The 21,348-nt window shown below is 35.2% G+C and overlaps 2 protein-coding genes across 4 annotated transcripts; both read left to right on the plus strand.

Moving 5' to 3' along the window:
- Positions 1-2,937: 2,937 nt before the first annotated feature.
- On the plus strand, positions 2,938-8,786 carry LOC140781729 (la-related protein 1C-like). Of its 3 annotated transcripts, XM_073127878.1 has the most exons (7): positions 2,938-3,555; positions 3,642-4,176; positions 4,257-4,392; positions 4,474-4,564; positions 7,509-7,580; positions 7,906-8,136; positions 8,219-8,786. In XM_073127878.1, the coding sequence occupies exons 1-7, from the start codon at positions 3,187-3,189 to the stop codon at positions 8,225-8,227; spliced, it is 1,443 nt and encodes a 480-aa protein (XP_072983979.1). In that variant the 5' UTR covers positions 2,938-3,186; the 3' UTR covers positions 8,228-8,786. The 3 variants fall into 3 exon arrangements, with proteins under 3 accessions (XP_072983979.1, XP_072983977.1, XP_072983978.1); XM_073127876.1 differs by having other exon boundaries at positions 7,906-8,786; XM_073127877.1 differs by having other exon boundaries at positions 2,962-3,555; positions 3,672-4,176; positions 7,906-8,786.
- A 6,652-nt stretch (positions 8,787-15,438) lies between these two features.
- On the plus strand, positions 15,439-16,852 carry LOC140782541 (bZIP transcription factor 27-like). Its single transcript, XM_073129158.1, has 3 exons — positions 15,439-16,176; positions 16,449-16,526; positions 16,614-16,852. Exons 1-3 carry the CDS (start codon positions 15,544-15,546, stop codon positions 16,683-16,685), a joined length of 783 nt encoding a protein of 260 aa, XP_072985259.1. The 5' UTR covers positions 15,439-15,543; the 3' UTR covers positions 16,686-16,852.
- Positions 16,853-21,348: the final 4,496 nt, after the last annotated feature.

Below are 21,348 nucleotides of genomic sequence, written 5' to 3' on the forward strand. Positions count from 1 at the left end.
TAAGAGTTTTGCTAAAGAGAAGCCCTGAGAGACCAATTAGGCCGTCCCTAATAGATCCATCTGCTACATTTTTTCTTTCCCTTTCTCGTGGAACATTTCATCTAGTATTGCTGTCACCAACCTCCTCCCTCTCCTCTCCTCTAGCCCATTTGGCTAGGAGGGGAGAAGCCTTTGTTAGGTTTTTACTATTGGCAATTGTATATAAAATATTCTAAGTGTTTTTATATATATACATGAGTATTTATATAAGTTTAGAAAGTATTTGATTTGAAGAATAGTAAGATCAAAGGAAAAAAGTTTTTGAGTTCACATCATGTTCACACCGAGTTCACAGCGCGTTCACATAAACAGAGAGCAGCGTTTACAAGCGCGTCCGAACACGAGCGCAGATGTTCGCACAGACAGAGAATGGCGTTTACAAGCGCATTCGAACGTGAGCGCAGACATTCGCACAGATAAATAATGGCGTTCACAAGCGCGTTCGAACGCGAGCGCAGATATTCGCACAAATAGTGAGTGTTGTTTCTACGCGCGTTCGAACACAATCATGGGCCGTTCGAACACACCCTACTACGTTCACAGCGCGTTCACATATCCAGAGGAGTGTACTTGCCCGTTCGAACGCAACCTGTGAAAATCAAGCCGCCGCGTTCGAACGCACTTGGGGTCGTTCGAACGCACCTGAGATCAAGTCATGTCGTTCGAACGCACCCGCACATACGAAGTTTACAATTTTTGGACTTTCGCGAGTTTAGATAAGACTTGGATTTGACTCTATCTTAGAGATCATATATAAGTATTGTGATGCCCTAACTCTAGTATAGTTGGTGAAGCAATTTGAAGGAGAACTCTTAAGCCTACATCGTTTTTTCAACTAACAAGGTCCTACTATTCTAAAAGGCTTAATCTTTCGTCTTAAAAGCTATCTAGACGAAAGATCAATATCGAGAGCTTTTGAGGTTAGATATCAATCAGGAGAAGCAGTGAATCGTGGGTTCTAGCATGCAAGACTGAAAGAAACAAAGTTTTAGGGATTGACGGGTTGTTTTTTGAGTCAGTCTTGTAATTGCTACTATTTTAGCGATTGATTTTGATCCGAGTTTGCATCCGTAATTTTTTTTCCGTTTGCGTTTTTCCATGTTAAAATCTTAGCGTCCATCTTTGCTTTTATTTTTTAATATTTATTCTGCTTTTTACTTAAACAAAGCAATGATATTATTGCATAGGGTTTAGATACATACATGTGTCTAGGTATTCTTTCAGTCTTCCTCCTCCCTCCTTGTGATGCCTTCCTTTTTTTTTTCTCTCATTTTTTAATCTTTGTTTAGATTGCATGTTATCAATAGTTTTACGTGATGGTTGGGTGCTTGCATATGAGTAGTCTCCTTAGTCTTTTCTTCTCCTTCCTTTCTCTTTCTTACATGCTCAGTCTCGACTTTCCCCTCATATCACTTATCGGCACAGCAAAGCATGGGAGAATCTTTGAGCTCTCCACCTCTACCTTCCATTTGTGCTTACTAGTATTCGGCCGGTGGGAACGGAGAAAGGCAATAGGGTGTATTGCAGTCGATCTTTATTGTCTCTTTTGTTGGCTATGAGGAGTTGGGGTTGGTTTTAGGTGTTTGAGTTCCCTTTTGTGACGTTTCTTCCTTATTTTTATCTCCTATATATGTTTGTTGGATATTATGCTTGTATCTTTGAGTCACATTATTTTTCTTATACTAAGCTTTCTAGCTCTTTCAAATTATGAATGATATTTCGCCCACTAAGTTTCCCCTTAAAAGTAAAGTCCAAATATAGCTAAGCCCAACACCTTTAGGAACTATCGGGCCTAATAGAAGGTCAAATAGAATGCCCAACAACCCTTAGCCTAGCAATATATAATAATAAAATAATTTGTACAATGCCAACATTATTGGCGTGACAAAATTCACAAAATATGTTATCTTGATATCGTTTTCACATGTCACATATCACATATTAGAGAACAATATATAAGACAAAACGGATCATAAATTCATATTTTAACACAAATAAGTCAAAATCCTTAATACGAAGAATATAAAAGATATAAATACAATTAATTACCTGTAAAGAAAGTGTAAAGACAAATTAGAGCTATATTTATCTTTTTCGTTCAAATAGATGAAATTTTAATGATAAATTAGTTGGATATTTAGAAAAAAAAAAGCCAAAGGTTTTAAAAGAGATCAACATAAATATTAATTGTAGAGACGTTGACATATAAATAAGAAATTTTAGAAATTTTTATATATATATAGAACAAAAATTTGAAATAAATAATGTATGTGATTGAAAATTAGAGTTGGAAAGTGGACTCTCACAAAACTAAGTGGATGAATAAAGTAGGAAAATTCATAGGTATATTCCTAACTCATTTCTTGTAATTAAATTAAAAAAAAAGAAAAAAAATTAGGATTGCTCTTAAAATCATTTTCTTAGTCTTTATTTTTTAAAGTATAAATTTCGTTAGGTATGAAAAAGATAAAAATATGTTTAGTTACTGAACTAGGTTAGGAGTCTTTGAACTCAAACCAATTCGTTTTGAAGTTCCTTATATAAAACTATTTATTTTAGGAATAATTTTACTTAAACTCTTAAACTATTATCATTTTTTAGTTAATTCCAATTTCTAAAATAAGAAGAAAAGTAATAATTTAATTCTAAAGAGTCACAAAAATCCTATCAAAAATAAATTAATTAAATAAACTTACAGAATATAAAATTATCGACACTTTGTGAACTAAGGGTTGTTTTTAGCTGAGAAGCTTTACGATGGATGATGCATTTAGAAGTTATAGAAAATAGTAATAATTGACGGAGTCCAACTAAAATTAATTTTGTTTACTTAATTTCTCTCGTTTTCTTGCAATCAAATACGCCGTATTTAATATTGTATTCTCAGCTAGAGAGAGCAGACGGGGGGTCTTCCTGTCGCTCGCTCGTTCGGGCCACTCGTTGGTGCTCCGATCCACGGATCGCTCTCGCTCTCTCCTAATTTTGGAAGGGAAAAAAATAAGACAAGAAATAGGAAAAAGAAACCATGCATTCGTGAGACGACTCCTCCGCGCCCACCACCGTCTCCTCTCCAGGAACCCTAACCCTAATCCTCCCTTCTCCCTCCGATCGAAACCCTAGCTCTACCTCTACACCTCGAAAACCCCAATGGCGTCCTCCCCCGAACCCTCATCCTCGTCCTTCTCCCCTTCCCGGTCCTCTCGCCACCCTTCCTCCCCGTGGTCCCACGTCGTCCGCGGCGATCCCGATGCCGCTCTATCCTCTCCTGCGCTGCCATCGACGAACGAGATCGCCCCACCCGAGACGGCGGAGATCGCCTCCTGCGTCGACGACGGAGCTGGCGCGGCGAAAAAGCCGGCTTGGAAGCGCCCCTCGGATGGATCGATCGAGGTGGGTCCCGTCATGGACGCCGATTCCTGGCCGGCGCTCTCCGAGACGGCGGCGAAGCCCTCGCCGAAGCCCTCCTTCTCCTCCGATTCTTCTAAGACCTCGGATGGATCCGCCGCTTCTCCCCCTGTGAGATATTTTGCTCGTCTCGTCCGGTTTTAGCAATTCTATTGAAATTTTATTCAATCATCTGTGATATGAATCTTTGTTATAAGGGGCTTACGATTTCGACATCCTCCTCGAAGCTGAAATCCGACAATGGAAACCCTAGTTCGACCCCGCACCATCCGGTTCCTGCCCGGCAGAAGTCCATGAAGCGTGGCGGAGGCATGCCGGCCAATGGTGGCGGACCGGCGCTGCCATCTCCGCCGCCGGCTTCGGCGGTGACGCCTAAGATCAGCCAAGAGAAGCAAGATTACCCGGAAGCTTCACCGAAAGGCCAAGTGGATAAGAACGCTAACAATTCTGAGCACGGCAATAGAGGCAGGGCTTCTGAGCTGCAGCCTCAGGCCGGTGGCGATCAGCACTACCGGGGTTATGGTGGCAATAGGAGGGGAAACAATGGTGGCGGCTATGGTAATCGGCGTGGGGGTTTCAGTTATCGCCGGAGCCTGAGCAGTAAATATGTCCATCTGTCCCAGCAGCAACATGGTATGCCTCCCTATATCATGCCGCCTTCGCCAGTTGCACCACCATTTACTGGGCCACCTCCGCAGGGCAGACCTTTCGGAAGCCCCATATTCTTCCCTGGTAAGTTCTGGAACTTCTGTAGATGGTGGATGATACATCCTCCCTAGTAAATTCATAGTGATGTTTGGTCTGCTTGTCAGAAATGCCATCTCCTGTAACCTACTATGTTGCGGCACCACCTTTTATTGCTCATCCTGCTGCCTCAGCTGCACTGTATTACCCACAAATGGATCACCATCGTGCTAAGATTTTAAAGCAGATTGATTACTACTTCAGGTGATTATTTTTGTCCAAAAAGCACTTTCGTTGGTTGATTATTTATGATTTGGATAGCAATTCTCTTGGTATAATGTGCAGCGCTGATAATTTATGTAAAGACATATTTTTGCGGCAGAACATGGATGAGCAGGGATGGGTTCCTTTGTCCTTGATTGCTAACTTCAACAAGGTGAGTGGTAAATGCTTCATAATCATCTTTTACCTCTATAATTAGTTATACATATGACTTGTCCTTATGGCAGATAAATGTTTTATTTCTCATTCACCTTTTCTTTTTCCAGATTTCAAATTTGTATTCTCTTACGAGGTGGATATTTTTGTTTAATTGATCTTGTTGTTGATCCTTTGTGTGATATATACTTGAGTTATGCCACATAGCAGTCCTTTTCTGTTCTTTTTTTGGTTGCACCGCTCAGCTCAAGGTTCATACTTCTAATTTTCCTTTGAACAATCATCTGCTTGGTGTTTCTGTAGATGTAGCAGTTTCAAAGTTTCTGTTGTGAAGAGTATATATTCTTTCAGTAAAGTTTACTTTCTGATGCTCATGTCCCTTAAATCTATCCTATTTGATATTGCATTGTTTACATTAAAGGGGGTAGGAAAGAAGTGTTCAATTTGAGAGAAGCTACATATGTAACCTATTCAGTTTTTGAGTTCAATAAACATGAATTGACTGCCTTGATTATATTAGGAGATAAAAGAAGGGTATATCTACTAAGTTTCTGTAAGATGCTGGACTCAACAATGCTCAGTCTTAGGTTTACTTGCAAGTTATTGTCCTATCATCCTCAATAGAAGAATGGCATAAGAACAGAATTTTAATTATTTCAAATAACTTAAATGGCAGGCCAGCTGTAATCTATGTGTAGAAGACATGATTGGCACTAACATAGAATAAGAACTAAGAAGAGATAGAACAGGCGAAACTGACCCTGAGAGGGCAATAATGGATAATATTACTATGCAAAAATAGTAAAGTTATTTCTTGTGAAAGATTAAGCAGTTAATGATATAATATAGATCAATTTTATTAGATCTATTCCATGCATCAGGGAATAATAGAGAAAAGTGGAATAGTATATGTGGTGGACTGGTGGTCCGGGTGGATTTAAGAGGAGAGATAATAAAAAAAAACTATTGGAGGTTACAAGACAATATTGATTAGATACGGATCAAGATGACCATACATAATAAGAGTTTCATAGAATGATAGAACAAAGAAGTTCTCATTACTAAGGAAAGTAGAAGTCTTATTTTTAAGAAGAGAATTGTTATGTTTTTCATGATTAAAGGTTGTTGTGGACTATCTACTATGCTACCATTGAGAACAAATGTTAGGATCTGTTAAAAACTGCTAAATTCTAGATATTGTAGTAGATAATGACCTTAGTCAAAGGCTAGGGGGCTTGGTTGGAAGGAAGTAGTCAAAGGCTAGGGACTTGGTTGAAAGGAAGCTGAAAGTCATCAATTAGGAGTAACCTGTTGGGGCCAACCTATGGAGTCTATTAACATAGTAGAAACTCTGGAATACTATCAGTTGTTTGCCATGGCTGAGGGCTAGGCACTGGAGAAATGGTAGACATGGGCAGAACAATGAACCAGAGTGATTAACAACTGAAGTTCATGTATGTAGATCAGTCATCATATGATCAAACGCTCTGGAGTCATAAGGGAATGGACTTAAGGCTACAGTCTTACAGCTAAAGGCTACAGATTTAAAATAAGTCCATCTGATCGAAGATCAGTGACTAGAAAGTATAATGTACAATTAGACAACCCGAGGTTGCAGACCCTAAAGTTATTATGGTCGAAGATAGGGACCTAATAAAGGTATGACATAAGGAAGGTTTTATTATTTTGTTCTGCTCTCCTTTTTAAGTAATAATTCACGTTCCTAAACAATTGATATTTTTCATGTCAAGCAGATTCTTACAGTATGAGGGGAACCCGATAAGACGCCAATGCACTTGATTCATTTTTGGTTAAATAACATCTTACTACGTTATATGAAATTTGGACATTTTAACCTGCCTGAATAATTTAGATTATTTTCTGCTGTTCATGGATATGACAGCATTTTCAATCTTGACCATATTGTTTTATTTCTTTTGACCCTTCTATAATGTGAACTTCCAACAGGTTTAGTATATATCTCAGTGACATGTCTAACTGTGATGACCTTAATATTATTATGTTACTAGAAAATGAAACTAAATTTATGTTTTTTTACTCATCAGTTATATGATTTGTGTGAATTATTATTAAAGACTCACCAAATAATCTGTAAAGGTTTTCCTAAGAAGGATTTCTGTTCATCACCTTGGACCCATTAATAGGGCATGTGCCCTAGATTTTGTTAGGCAAGTGAACACGAAGGTTATTAGTGCGATTGAAGAACCTTTCTTTAATTGATTATTTTTTTGCTTCTATTTTTTGGAATAAAAATTAGAAAATCTATCATTTTCTCCATTTGGAAGAAAATGTTAGAATTTTTTATGTTCTTATTCACATCCTAGTCTGATTAGACAAGGTTTGACTGATTTCTGGTTTCGGAAGTTATTCCTGCCACATCCTTTATTTGCCCTACTATTATCCATCCTCATCAGCTTATTGTGTACTGCAAAGATGCTTCCATTCACCTATCCTTGTGTTTATGTTTAACTAGGAAATGCAAATACAGTTCAAATATGGAGGTGCATTTCTTTTTTACATTAGAGGCAGTGAAGCTAGTTCTTCCTCTACTGTTACCCTTTTTGTCATCCAATTAATGTATCATCTGCTTCTTGATCTCCCATAGAAAGCAGTCCCTCATGCTAGGATGTTTGTTACATGGTGCTTGATAAATTGTAACATTAGGAATCTTATGGGCAATAGTTCACAATTTTTTTTTCCCTTTACTTATTTTAGTTATTTGCTGTTGTGTGAGACCAGTTAGATATAAGCTAGTCTGGCTGAAATAGTCCAAATTGTTAATAAATTTGATTTACCAATTTTCTCTGATGCACTAATTTTGTTTTTTTTTCTTTTCCTTTTTCTTTTTTGTACTTCTAATCTCTCATTTATGCTTTGATTATGTTCCTGCATTGTTGCCAATGACTGGCAATGTTTTGCAGGTCAAGCAGTTAACAAATAGCATACAATTTATAAAGGAGACGGTCCATTTTTCAGTCGTTGTGGAAGTACAGGTATATTTTTTTAAGTTTTATTGGCAGTTAGCTTGACAATGAAAATGCCAAATCATCGGAGAAGTAATCAACTGGTATCTGTGGATGTCTTTATAAGATTTGATGATTTGTTTCCAACCACTCTCACTGGGGGCTCTGTTGCAGCTCCCTGCTTACATTGTATCATAGGTTGGACATCTAGAATGGCCACACACTTAACATGCCTGTTTTTTTAATGTCTATTACTGGATCTTTCTTCTATTTCAGTTAGTCAATTATTTCTCTAAAACTACTTCCACTCCATCACTGCCCTTTTGGACTACCTTGTGCATTTGCATAAATGCAGGATGAGAAAATAAGGAGGCGCAATGACTGGATGAATTGGATTCTTCCACAACCCAACAATCTAACTGATGCTGCTTCTGCTCTGCTATCTCCGGCGACATCTAATGTTGATAGTTTGGCGATTCACTTTCAGACTGTTGGACTGGAGGGGGCTCACGACAGTAGCATCAAGGGATCAACTCGTGGTGAGATAGTTCTTAGTAGATCAGCTTCTGGTAATCTAAGTAACCAGGTACAAGTGGTGGCTGACCTTCAGGTAGATGGTACTAATCAAGTTAGTGGACATGCTGATATGAGTCGATTTAAGCCTGCAGGAAGTTTAGTCCGGAGTGACTCCTTATAGGGTCTATTCTCACAAATTTTGACAATGAGGATTATCTGGAGAGTCAGACTTAGGGAGATAGACAAAAGCACTTCTGGTAATATTCAGTCAGATGTCTGAATCTCCTTATGATGGAAGGTGACGGAAACATTGAGATCTTGGTTTAAGAAGGTAAAAGAAAAGTATAACAAAAAGTAAACAAGAAAGAAAAGTAGAGAGAGAGAGATGAAGCCGAAAAAGAGAAAAGGAAGTGAGAACTACATGTATGTAGTTTTATTCTGTAGCTTGGGTGTTTAATGGTGATAGCTCATTGCCATTTGTGTTATTCGATTTTTCTTTGCCATTTCCCAGTTTTACTGCTTCGGCTGCAAACCTCCGTTTTTGGACATTCACCCTTTTGAGAGCTGGGATGGCAAGGATGGTTTTGGTCATACAGTTCTGCAGTTCCTTTAAAGGACTCCTTTATTCTTTTTCCCCCTTTCCACTGCAAACGAGCACATATATCTAGTTACTTTTCTTTAATAGCAATTGAAACCTTGATTGTGTACGTTCTGCTTAAATCTGGTTACATTTCATATCTTTGTCGTTATACTTGGTTGTGTCTTTTCAGGATACATATGTACATTTTTCTATGCCTCGGATAGCTGGTATGATTTTTATTTCTGGCTTCGAATATTATGCTTCCTTGGCTTCGAATATTATCGCCTTGTCGGTTTCTGTTCATGAGATAAGATATTTCAATGATTTAACTCCAGCTGTCTGGCCTTTGTACTGGACTTGCAGATTGATGGATGTGTTAATATGCAATACGGCTTTAGGTTCTACCCTGTCCTAGAGCTACTGTTGGTTAATATGCATGTGACTAGATGTGGCCCATATGGACGTATTGGCTAAAATTCATTTCTTTTTCATTTTTATTTGGTAAAAAGTAACAACTAGATTACAGCACAAAGTCATCTAGCATCCTTGAAGATACCAGGGGCATCCCTATATGATCTAACCAAAGCTGGGGATTGCAACATCCACCTAGAATGAAGACAGTTTGAGAAGAGCTAAGGATTGGTTGATCTCCCTACGACAGTAGTAGTAGCTAAAGGTGAAAGTTAGAGAAACTGCTAAGCAAAGTGAAACATATCGTAAAAGACATAACGAATGCACCACGAGGGAGGGTCTTCTTTTCGGATTGAAAGGATATACCGACACACCTGCAGAAAAAAAGAAAAAAAAAAAGAAGAAGGTTGTTTTGCGCTCGTGGTTGCGGCATATGATAAGAAGACAGTGGATATCCTCCTCAGCCACACACATACGACAAGAGCCAGTTTGTTTAATGAAAGGAATGGAGTTTGGCATTTGTAGGGAGCTGGGCCCATTTAACTTCTCATAAGAAACTTTTAGTTTTCGGCACAGGCAACAACTTCCAGATAGAATCCTGACCCACACTTGGCTCAATAATAGAAATATAAGAGGAAGTAGGGATATCCGATGGATTAAGTATAAGTATTTAGATAAAAAAATTCATCTATTATGCCTAATAAACACGGAGGATAATTTTGGTCATTTGGGCCTGCTCTATTAATTTTGATAAGAAAAAAACTGACTTACATAGACTAGTATAAGACTTTTTAAAGTACATGAAAAGTAAAGTAATTTTGAGTATGAGTATAAGGAGTAAAATTTATTTAACCCTAAAATTATCCAGAACATGAAGGTATTAACCCCTATGCCTAATCGAGTGAACCTATCCAAGATCCAAGACACATTCTTACTACCAAGATAGATTTGGGTAATTTTAAAAAAAAAAAATCTAGGGATTTATTATCCCCAATAACCTTGAGCATGCCTTCTCTAAGGGTAGACAAAGAGCTATGGAAGTGCTTATAGATAACTAATATTTTGGCTCAGCCCTTACTTGCGCCAAGGATGGAAATGGTCATAATACTTGCTTCGCATAAGCTGCACCCAAAGATTTTTAGTCTTCATAAGCCAATCTGTGGTTCTCGCCCTAGAGAGACCCACCCTACCATTAAGGGTAACTCACTATTCATTAAATGGCGTTCATATTTCTTGATATTTATCCCAACCAATCAAATGCAACTTGCGAGAAGACTCACCCTTTACCCCAAAGAAAGACTTTAGCTGAGTGGTCAACCTTATCTAGAATCGAAAGAGGGACTGAACATTTTCAAAGCAGGTTAGTAGGAAGAGCTAATATGGTGGACTAATCAAGGTAGAGCACTTAAATTAAATAATTGAATAACTGTAGGATTAGATGGTTTGATATCAATACCTAGGTAAGTGAAAGATAAATTGCCTTGATGAATACCAAGGTTAGCCACCCTTGACAGGGATATGATTTAAAGTATAGGGAGGTAGTAAAACACCAATTTAGCATGGTTAACACGTTGATTAGTAAGCAGTAAGTAATTCTCGATGATATGTTCTTTGGTATTGTCTACGGTTAGTGTGGTCTAGGGTGCTCTTGACCACAACCAGCTAAGCTCATGAGTCAAGTCTACCTTCTAGATAAGTAGGAGAATAAGTAAGTCCAAGGACCTCAGTAATCTTGGAGGCAATAATATCTCCTAAGTCGGGCAGATTGAGGAGGAACATCTAGTTGTCTAGTTAAAAGAGTACTCGGGCTATTTATTAAAAATCGTGAGGATTTTCTTGCTAAAATTGACACTAAGTTGTAAGCTTTCTCAAAAATTTTATGGGATAAAGAGGCTGAATCTGAAGGCCTCCACACCTCATTGGGTGGGAGAAGACCACTAAGTCTAAGTTAGGAGAGAAATGAGTCATTAGAGATCTCAGATCAATGAGGGTTTCTTTGATGGCTAAGAAGGTCCTCCAACTTTTGAATGGTGCCAGTGACATTTGGACTAGGGTGGTGAGGGCCAATATGGATTCCCCCACCCTTGGTCCACTAGCAACCTCAAAAGATGCTCTTGGTCTTAGGCTTCGTTTTATTAAGTGATTCAAAATGGTAGAACCACTGATGTGTGGAAGGACCCATGGGTCTCCACAACCCCACTGGATAGGTGGTTAACTCATATCAATTTGCATTATAGGTCTAGAATTACTAAGGTTTAATATCTCTTGTTAGATAGGTAGTGGAACATTGATGTATTCTATAACATATTTGGGGATGAAATGTGTATTGATATTCTATACCACCCTTATTTGTGACAATGCTGATAAAATTGATTTAGAAAAACCATCCTACTGATTTGGCCTTTCCAGGAGTGCCTACAATTTTTTACATTAAAAATCAAGCTCATGGGACCTCATAAACATTAGCAGGTATGAACCCATCAATGACTTCTATCCATTTGTAACAAAAATTAAGGTTTTTTGTGGAAAATGTGTTAGTCTAAGCTCCCCACTTGTACCTACCTTGTGTCTATTGAGATAGATATGTTGGGAGCGAGTTTGCACGGTCTGCTCTCTGAAGCAGAAACCACACCCCATCTTTTACTCTTAGTATCGCGTGGTATCATCTTTGTGGAATTTTATGCGAGAGGATGATGATCTCTGGTCTGGATCGTCAAAAGGCTTTGCTATGGGCACTGATTACAAATATTTTTTTGGCTTCTCTTGAAATAAAGGGACAATGTCCAATATAACTCTTAGCGAGAAGAACTCAAAAAGGTTTGGTCTCATGTTATTGCCTTCACTTCTGAATATATTGATAAGGTTTTTGTTGGGCATGCAAAACTGGTTTGGGTTGGCCTGTTTGTTTGGTGGGAGCCTCTACCCCTAAGCTAGGTGAAGGTTAACTCCAATCACTCATTTTTAAGTTGCAATGTGTGGTAGCGTTGGTTTGTAGGGGAGAGGTGTTAGGTTTTAAATTGTTGGCAATTGTGTACAAAATATTCTAAGTATATTTTTACATGTATATGAGTTTTATACAAGTCTAGAATATCTCTGGTTTGAAGAATTACAAAATTATTGGAGAAAAGCTTTTGAGTTCACACCGCGTTCACAAACGCGTTCGAACGCGGGTACTTGCGTTCACACAAACCGAGAGCTGCGTTCACAAACGCGTTCGAACGCGGGTACTGTGTTCACACAGACCGAGAGCTGCGTTCATAAACGCGTTCGAACGCAACCTGAAGAATTCAAGCTTTTGCGTTCGAACGCACTCGGGTCCGTTCGAACGCACCTGAGATCAAGTCATGCTGTTCGAACGCACCCGGGCAGCATTCGAACGCACCAATGAAGTTTGAAAATCTTGGACTTTCGTGAATACGGATAAGACTTGGATTTGGCTCTATCTTGTAGATGATATATAAGGATTGTGATGCCCTATCTCTAGGGTGGTTGAAGAAGCATTATTGACTTCTTGAGGCTATATCAGTTTTTTAACTAAAAAGATTCTACTCATCTACAAAACTTAATCTTTCGTCTTAAGGGCTATCTAGACGAAAGATCAATCTCGATGGTTACTGAGGTTGGACTTCAATCACGAGAAGCAGTGAATCGTGGGTTCTAGCGAACAAGACTGAGAGGAACAAAATCGTTTGGATCAACGGATTGTTTTGTGAGTCAGTCTTGTAACTGCTACTATTCTAGTGATTAGTTTTGATCCGAGTTTGGATCCATGATTTTTTCCTGTTTGAGTTTTTCCACGTTAAAATCTTGGCGTTCATCTCTGCTTTCGTTCTTAATATTTCTATGGACTTTTACTTAAGTGAACGAATGATATTAGTGCCTAATATTTAGATACATATTTATGTCTAAGGGTTTTTCAAGAGGTATGTGATATTCAAATCAATATTAATCCATGAAGCTGCTTATTGTTCAAGAGGTGCTTTTATACCTGAAAAGCAAAGAGCTCAACAATCCCCGGATATAAACTATATTTTACTTGTCGATATCCTTAATGACAAGAATCAAACTAATTAAACTATTGATGTCATCACTCATGACATTTTTTTACCCTTACTCGTCAAAATTATAGAATCACATATGCTTATAAGGAATTATAAGGAAATCATGCAAATTAGGGGTGAATATTAGGTTTAGTTGTAGTTGATACTGAGGGTTTTCACTTAATTCTTTCACCTTTTAGTCTCCAACTATTGTAGTCGTGGAAGTTAATATAAATAAAAAAAATTCTTTTTATTAAAAAGAATCTTTTTTTTTCTCGTTTCAAATAGTTGGCTATTGATGAATTGTGATACACATTAAAGGTAACTCAATGGTAGACCTTTTATTACTCATGCCCATTTTCAATTTTCTTTAGTGATGAGACATTTTTCCTTTTTTTATTTTAAGTTTGCTCTTTTGTCATTTAATGCTCATTAAATACTGATGAGACTATAATAATAGAGAAAAGTGGCTCTTACACTCTTTTTCTTTTTCTTATTATTATTACTATTATGATTTTTCTTCTATTTTTGTTGTAGTGCTACTTTTTCTTCTATATATCTCTTAATTTTTTTTTACACAAATCTCTATAATTGCTCTTTAATTAATAGTATAAGGGATTAATTGGAGATAGTGGTGAGATAATTAGTATTAATTAAATAAATAAAAACTCTTTAATCAATGTTTCAAAAAATAAAACTTAATCTATGTTGTAAATTACAATATCTATTTAAAAAACTTTAATATGCAGTTGAATTTCGTACTTGAACTACAAATTTTATACTTAAACTAAGAATTCTTCGTTACGCTGTAGATATATTCTGAATTAAAAAAACTCTAAATAGAAAATTTTTAAATTGTGATGTCACCGATTTTATTTAATTGATTTAACATTATTTGGATGTTAGATGATTATTTTCTAAAATAATTTTTGAAACTGCATAGGATTAAAAAAATTTAATTATAAATTTCGGATTTAAACTATGAAATTCTAATTTTGCATAGTTTTAAAAAGATTCAGAAGATATTCATCTGATGTCTAAATATTATAAAATTAATTGGATAAGATCGGTGACATCATGATCTGAAACTTTTGTATTTGAAGTTTATTTAGACTCCATTTACAGCAAAATAAATAATTTATAGCTTAAGTATAAAATTCTAACTGTTTAACTAATCATAATAATCTCAATCTTTTTTCTAAATAACTGTCTCTAATCACTATTTAATTTATATAGTAAGAGACTAATAGGAGATAGCGATGAGATAACTAAAATGAGTTAAATAACTAACAGTTTTATAGTCAATATTTAAAAAAGAGAAACATATGTTGCGTAGATGTTTCAGAAAACCATTAATGAAATCAGAGATTTACTCACTGTACTTTGTGCTCCTCCCTGCTCTCGCTGTTCCTTTTGACTCCCCATTCAATTTAGGAGAAAATTTGCATGCTGTATAGATGCTGGAGTTTTTCTTTTTTTAGTTTTATTTATTTTAAGATGCTGGAGTTGAAGAATATGAGAGCTGGAGTTGAAGAATATGAGAGGTTTATAAAGAGAATATATAGAGAGAGCTCTTAGTTTAGGCGGGGTAAAGAGAGTTTTTGACAGATCTGGATCTATTTTTAATTTTATTTACCGAAATAGCTTAAACACTAAATAAAATGCTAAATTATTAAGCATTTTATTCAGAAAAAATAAAAAAAAATATAGGTAAAAATGTAGAGAGAAAAAAATTGAAATGTTATAACTTTGTGTTCGGTTATCTATTTTAGTAATAAAATATGTCGCTGTGAATATATAAAAAAGTTCTATAAGTTAGAATAACATAATAAGTTCTTACAGCCAACTACGCTTAGAATCGTAAAAAAATGGACAATAGCTCCTATAAATTTTACTTTGAATTTTATTTGTATTTTCTTCTGTTAAAACCCTCAACTCTTCAATATTTTATATTTTAAAAACGCTAAGAATTAAACATTTTATCGAAGATAAAATATTAAATTTATCTGTATTTTATGTAGAGCTATAATGGCACGTGTCCATTTTTATTTACTTGTTTGCTTTAAGTCTAGAGACTCCCCTTACTTCTAAATTGGTTCCGTAATCAAGCATTTTTTTTTATTTTTTTCATATCTAATTAAGTTTACTTTCTAAAAAATTAAGACAGTATATTTGGGTAAATAAAATATAAAATAGGGGTAGTTTGGTAAAAAAAACTCGGGTAAATAACGTATCATTGAGTACGCCCTCCAACGAAATTTGGTAAAAGAAGAGGGGGAATTCACATTTCACAGCCAGCCCAATTACTTAGGCACGTGTGCGACAGCACCTCGGTTGTACTACCAAACCTTTATTATTTCTTTCCATAAAGCAACCAAAGGCATCATCCCTACCAAAGCCCACTGTGTACAAGAACACCCCTTCTCTCTCTTCTTCCTCCATAGCCATGTGGTCTTCAAACAAAGAGAGTAGTGGTAGTGGTGGTGGTAGTGGTAGTGGTGGTGGCAGCAGCAGCAGAAGCAGCAGCAGTAGGGAAGTGTGCTCCTCTTCCAACTCCTTTCTCTTCTCCAAGGCCCCAAACAGGAGAACCATGGAGGAAGTGTGGAAGGACATCAACTACACCACCAAACTCCATGACCAAGAGAGATCGAATTCTAGGCTGCCCATCAACCTAAGTAGCAGTAGCAGTAGTAGTTGTAATACTACCCCTTATGCAGGCTTGAGGTTGAGGGGGATGATACTCCAAGACTTCCTTGCTGGACCATTAAACCAACCCATTTCCAAGCCCACCCAGCTCGGCCCTCCCCTTGCTTCCATTCCTCCCACTGTGCTTAGCCTGCGCTCCTCGCTGGAATTCAACTTTGATGCGAGATCGCATCAAGACATTAATGCCCAGGAAGCTTCTACTACTTCTACTGTTACTGCTACTGCTAGTCCTGTTAGTAGTATTCATCTCTTCTCGTTTTGCCCCAATAAAAGGATGCCGGAGAGCCCCCAAGGCGCCATTGGCGGGGAAGGAAGCAATAAGCGCATGATCCGGAATCGGGAGTCCGCCGCTCGTTCTCGCGCTAGGAAACAGGCACCATTCTAAAATTTTACTCTCTTTTATAAAAAATCTCAACTTAAAATCTACGGGTTATACTATGTCTTAGTTGTTAGAATATAAAATTATAATTGGGTTAAGCTTTTAGAGTAATAATATCTTTCGCACCTAGTTACTATGCATCGATTGGACGTGAACTGATTATAAAATTATTAAGAGTTTGATACCATGTTGGACTGTTATTGATTCAAATAAAGCTTAATATATTAATTTTCTTATATTAATGTAAAGTACCCATTTGGTGGCAGGCTTATACCAATGGCCTGGAGCTGGAAGTTGCCCATTTGTTGCAGGAGAATGCTAAGCTAAAGAAACAACATGACGAGGTAAATTACTACTAATTTTATGTTACAAAAGACACTCTCCTTTAATGATTCATTTATTTATAGGTTTGATTTGAATCATTTTGGCAGCTATGTTTGGCAATGACTGCTCAGATCCCCACCAAGAACACTCTCCGAAGAAGTTCCTCATCCCCATTTTGATCACGTTGGCACAAGAATATCATCATAGGGAAGGGAGCCCAACAATTAATTTGTGTTCAATTCTCATCTCCTTTTTGTAAACAAGTATGGTGTTTGTATTAGGCCAGTATTAATTGGTGCAACAAGGAAAAAAAAAAAAGTATAACTGGTACAGTTTTTTTTTTAAATGGTGCTGCATACTTAATGCCCATATATATTGTTTTCGTTGGATCTATAATAACTCATAAGCTAAAGATAGAGACTAGTTTTTCCTAAAGCAATTCTTTTATTACAAAGCAGGCATAATACTTTATTTTTATTTATTTTATAAAGAAATTTATATTCAGAACTCAAACTTGTGACCACCTTTCTCAGGTAGCATTGCAGTGGTGGACGTGCCATATACATATACTTGACTATATATTGTATATAAAGGATTATTATATTATGATCTAGTGAACTATTTATTTTTTATACACATTGATCTTCTAAACTATGAATATAAAAAACTTTTCACCATGGGCAGACCTTCACTTAGATTTAGATTTTTCTTTTATTCTGTATAATTTTTTTATAGTAAAATTCTATAAATACTGCTTGTAGTAATGTTTTTTGTAACTCTTGTCCGATTTATTTGAATTCTTATGTTGTGGGGATGGTGGTAGAAGTGGTTATATAGAGGGATCACTGAGTTGTTAATCTCAGTGACTTTTTAAAGTTTTAGAAGAACATGGCTATGCTTTTTGTCCAAAAAAAAAATCATAAATATTTCTAATTGCCCCCTATTAAAAAGGGTTTCTATTTCTCTATTTTTCCAAATAGATACATTATACTAAATTTTTGGAGAACTAAATACAATATAGTATTGAATTTTTTTTTAAAATTTAGATAATATATAATATTAGCCCAACTAAAATTCATAGCTCTCTTATTCACTAACGATGTTAATAACTAATTATTGTATTCTTAATTTTTTTTCTAAAATAAAGGTAAAATAGTGCTAGAAGGCCTAATATTAATTTCGCCGCTCTTAGCATATTATATTTCAAAGAGAAAAAAGAAATATTTTAAAATCTTTTTTTTATTAATTAGGGGTTTTTTAATTATAACTATACATGTCAATCTCATTTATTTTAGGATTATGGTCAATTTTAGAATAGATATTCCACTTTATTATTCTCAAAATGAGGTACTTATTTCAGAAATAACTATTTTTATATTCTGAAATAAATATATAATAATTGTATTTGATATAATATAAAGTGAAGAAAAAAAATTAAAAAAAATGTGTTTTATTTTTTATGAAATTATCAGAATACTCTTTTGATTTGATATAAAATAAGTCGATGGAATAATATAAAGAATAAATTAGTAATTGAGTTAGTATGTGATATAAAATATAATTTTAATAAATAATATTTATATTTTAAAATTAAATTATTATAATGTTTAGCTTGGGAATTAAAGAGCTATATTTATGAAGTGGAAGAGGATATATAGATAAAACATAGGAGATGCTGGTCCAAATAAATAGATAATAATAACCTCGTACAGCTGAGAGATGGAGAGATGAGACGTCACATAACATCACACACAGTGGTGGTGCTGGTGCTTGTGGCCTTTGTCTAATGACTTGGGGTCAGCAACACAGCATCAAGGTACTTCACATGCCCACCTTTCTTTCTCTCTCTCTTTCTCTTTCTCTTTCTCTCTCTCATGGCGATCAATGATCATGACCACCTCTGTTGAGGTCTGCTAATGGACGTACGTCTCCATTGCCGACGCCATGGGAGTTGGGGGAAGATCTTTGAACAGGATTGGTCGTCGTGTAGATATCTTCGCCACTAGATCCTATGCAGATCGATGTTCCTGTAACCTGGGAAGTCGCCTAGATTTTTTGCTACGGATTTATTTATTAATTTTACCTTACACGACTAATGATATTGAATATATATATATATATATATATATATAGTCCATGAGGTTAAGCTCGACTCATGCTTGGAATTAACTACGTGAAACTGATACACATTGAGTGAAATTACCAAGTTGGTAGAATCCAATTAATTTGGAATTTTAATTTAACCAAATTTGCTGTTTAGAATTATTAAATGATGAGGTTTCAATTGATCTCAATGAGTTTGAATGAATTTCAACGTATGGACAATTCGATGATTTGAGGTTAGATTTGGATAGATTTATTTGCTAGTTAACTTTTTCAAATCTTAAAGTTAACCTTTAATCTATTTTATATTAGCTCCAGAAAGAACACTAATTAAATAAATTCTTATCTAATTCCAAATAAATAAGACTAGATGGAAAATAATAGAAATTTTATTTCCAAATAAGTTCAATAGAATTTTATCTAGAATTAGTTCCAAACACACGCATAGCTTTCCCATTCAAATATAATGGTCAATATAATTTTTCATCAAAATTGTTATACCTTGGACCTTTTTATCATATCTCATTTTGTTTAGGAGTAAAAAAAAATTGATTCGATCCAGTACCTTGATACAGTAATTTGATTTTTAAATGAGTTTTGAGTTTAATTGGACGAGGGTCGACTCACATATTTTAATTATTAAACAGATCGTATTTGTATTTTATTACTATAAACATGATACCGCCAATCCATTTATAATATGATAACTCATATATGACACAATAAACTAATTTACGACATGATAATCCGTTTATAACCTAACTAACACTTTTATAATCCAACAAACTCGTTTGTAACATAAAATAAATTTTTTTGTAACTAAAAAAAAACCCATTTAAAATTAAAAAAAACTATTTATAACTCGATTAGTTTATATAAATTTTAATGACTTGTGCCACCTGATAACTCGTTTATGTCTCATGTAACTTGTTTAATAAATAGATTATATTTATATTTAAAAATTCTGACATATTTAGTAAACATGTCATGTTTGCATTAAAAATTCTAACCCACATAATAAATAAATGAGTTATGTTGGTGTTTGTAATATCTTAACTCTTCCCGAACTCAAGACAACTCGAACTTAAACTTGCCTAAGCAGACATACTTTTATAAAGCACAATTGTAACGGAGATTTGAGACGAAAAGGATACATGGCTTAAGGATTTTTGACAAAATGTTTAATAATAAAAGTGTATGGACGTGAGAACTCTAGAAATGTTAAGTGACATAAGAAAGTTTATTGAGACATGGTGTAAATTATACCTTTTCCCTTGAAACTAAACATAACAATTAAGTATAATGATAAGACACCTCATAGAAGAGAAGTACTGGTAATAAATCTTAATTAATATTTAATTAGTAATCTCAATTATAATGCTAATTTTTGTTAAGAATTAAATTTGGAATTATCCGTTCATAAGAAAATTATAAAATTTTATGGGTGATAACTTCGGAAGTCACAAATCTAATGGCTGTCATGACTTATTTCAACATGCCTTAATGGCTCACATAATTAAATTAGACTTGCCTAAAAGACTTACATCATGAAATAATTAAAAAATAAATAGACTCAACTCGACTCGACTTGATTCGACTTAATCCACGTGGTCGGATCGTAATAATAACTTCGGAAGTCACAAATCTAATGGCTTTTAAAGAAAGTGATTCTGATATTGGGATAAAAAAATATAGCTGAATAATAGAGAAAGATTAAAATGGGAATATCGACACTATGGCGATCGTCAAAGGTTGACAGACGATCATGGGATGGTGGAGGTTAGCCGTTCGGTAGGATGCTCTTGAGGGAAGGTGTGGATTATTTAGTAGCTTAGTTTGGGCCTAAATTTTCATACTTTTGATTTCTGTTATCTAAAATGAATTAACTCAAATGAGAACGATAAAAGTAAATTAATTGAGAAAGAGGCATTCTCTCGTTAATGTTACTGCCCACAAAGTTAGCTCTCTCATTTATTTGATGTCCAAGATATATGAACTTAGAGGAATTTGTATTTAACACTTTGTATTTTTACCTATTTGTGATTTACGATTTATATTTTCAGTATTTATAAATTGAGTCTTCTATCTAACTAAATACGTGCAAAAAATACGCTACTATTAATTAAACTAATTAAGCATAACTAAACTTCTAGATTAACTTAACTACATAAATAACTAACAAAATATTCTTGTCAAACTCAAGTTAGTATCTTACTTTAGCCTAAAATACTCTATCCCACTCGAAATACCTTAATGAAAATATATTAACCTAAGCTAAGATATTACAGGAAAAAGGATGATGGAAGAGAAGAATTAACTCTATACACAATTTTGCAGGTTGGAGGAGATAATAATGTGCGGGAGAAATAAAAAGATGATAAGGCTATTGTTAATACTTTAGAAAATAATAATCTACTAACGGTCGAAATATTTTTATATCGTGTTGGTCTTAACCTAACCTAAGATACTTTTCGACACATATTTAGTACTCAAACGGAGGATATTAAATACAAATTTTTCATAAACTTAGAGAGTAACGAAAGCAAAATTAATTCCAACGTGGAGAATTCTTCTCCAAGAGATTCAACTTGTAATTGCGGGTGCTAGCATGAAACTTTGAGGAGAAAAAGTACTTTAAAAAGTACTATTGGGACACATGACATAGGCCTTTGTTCTTGGTGGTCGTCTTAATAGCACGAACGACTCTATTCCATCAAAGACCTCACAGTGTCAATTGCA

This window comes from Typha latifolia, chromosome 2 (assembly GCF_019914945.1).
Source record: "Typha latifolia isolate L0001 chromosome 2, TyphaL0001v2, whole genome shotgun sequence".
In the NCBI taxonomy this organism is placed as follows: domain Eukaryota; kingdom Viridiplantae; phylum Streptophyta; class Magnoliopsida; order Poales; family Typhaceae; genus Typha; species Typha latifolia.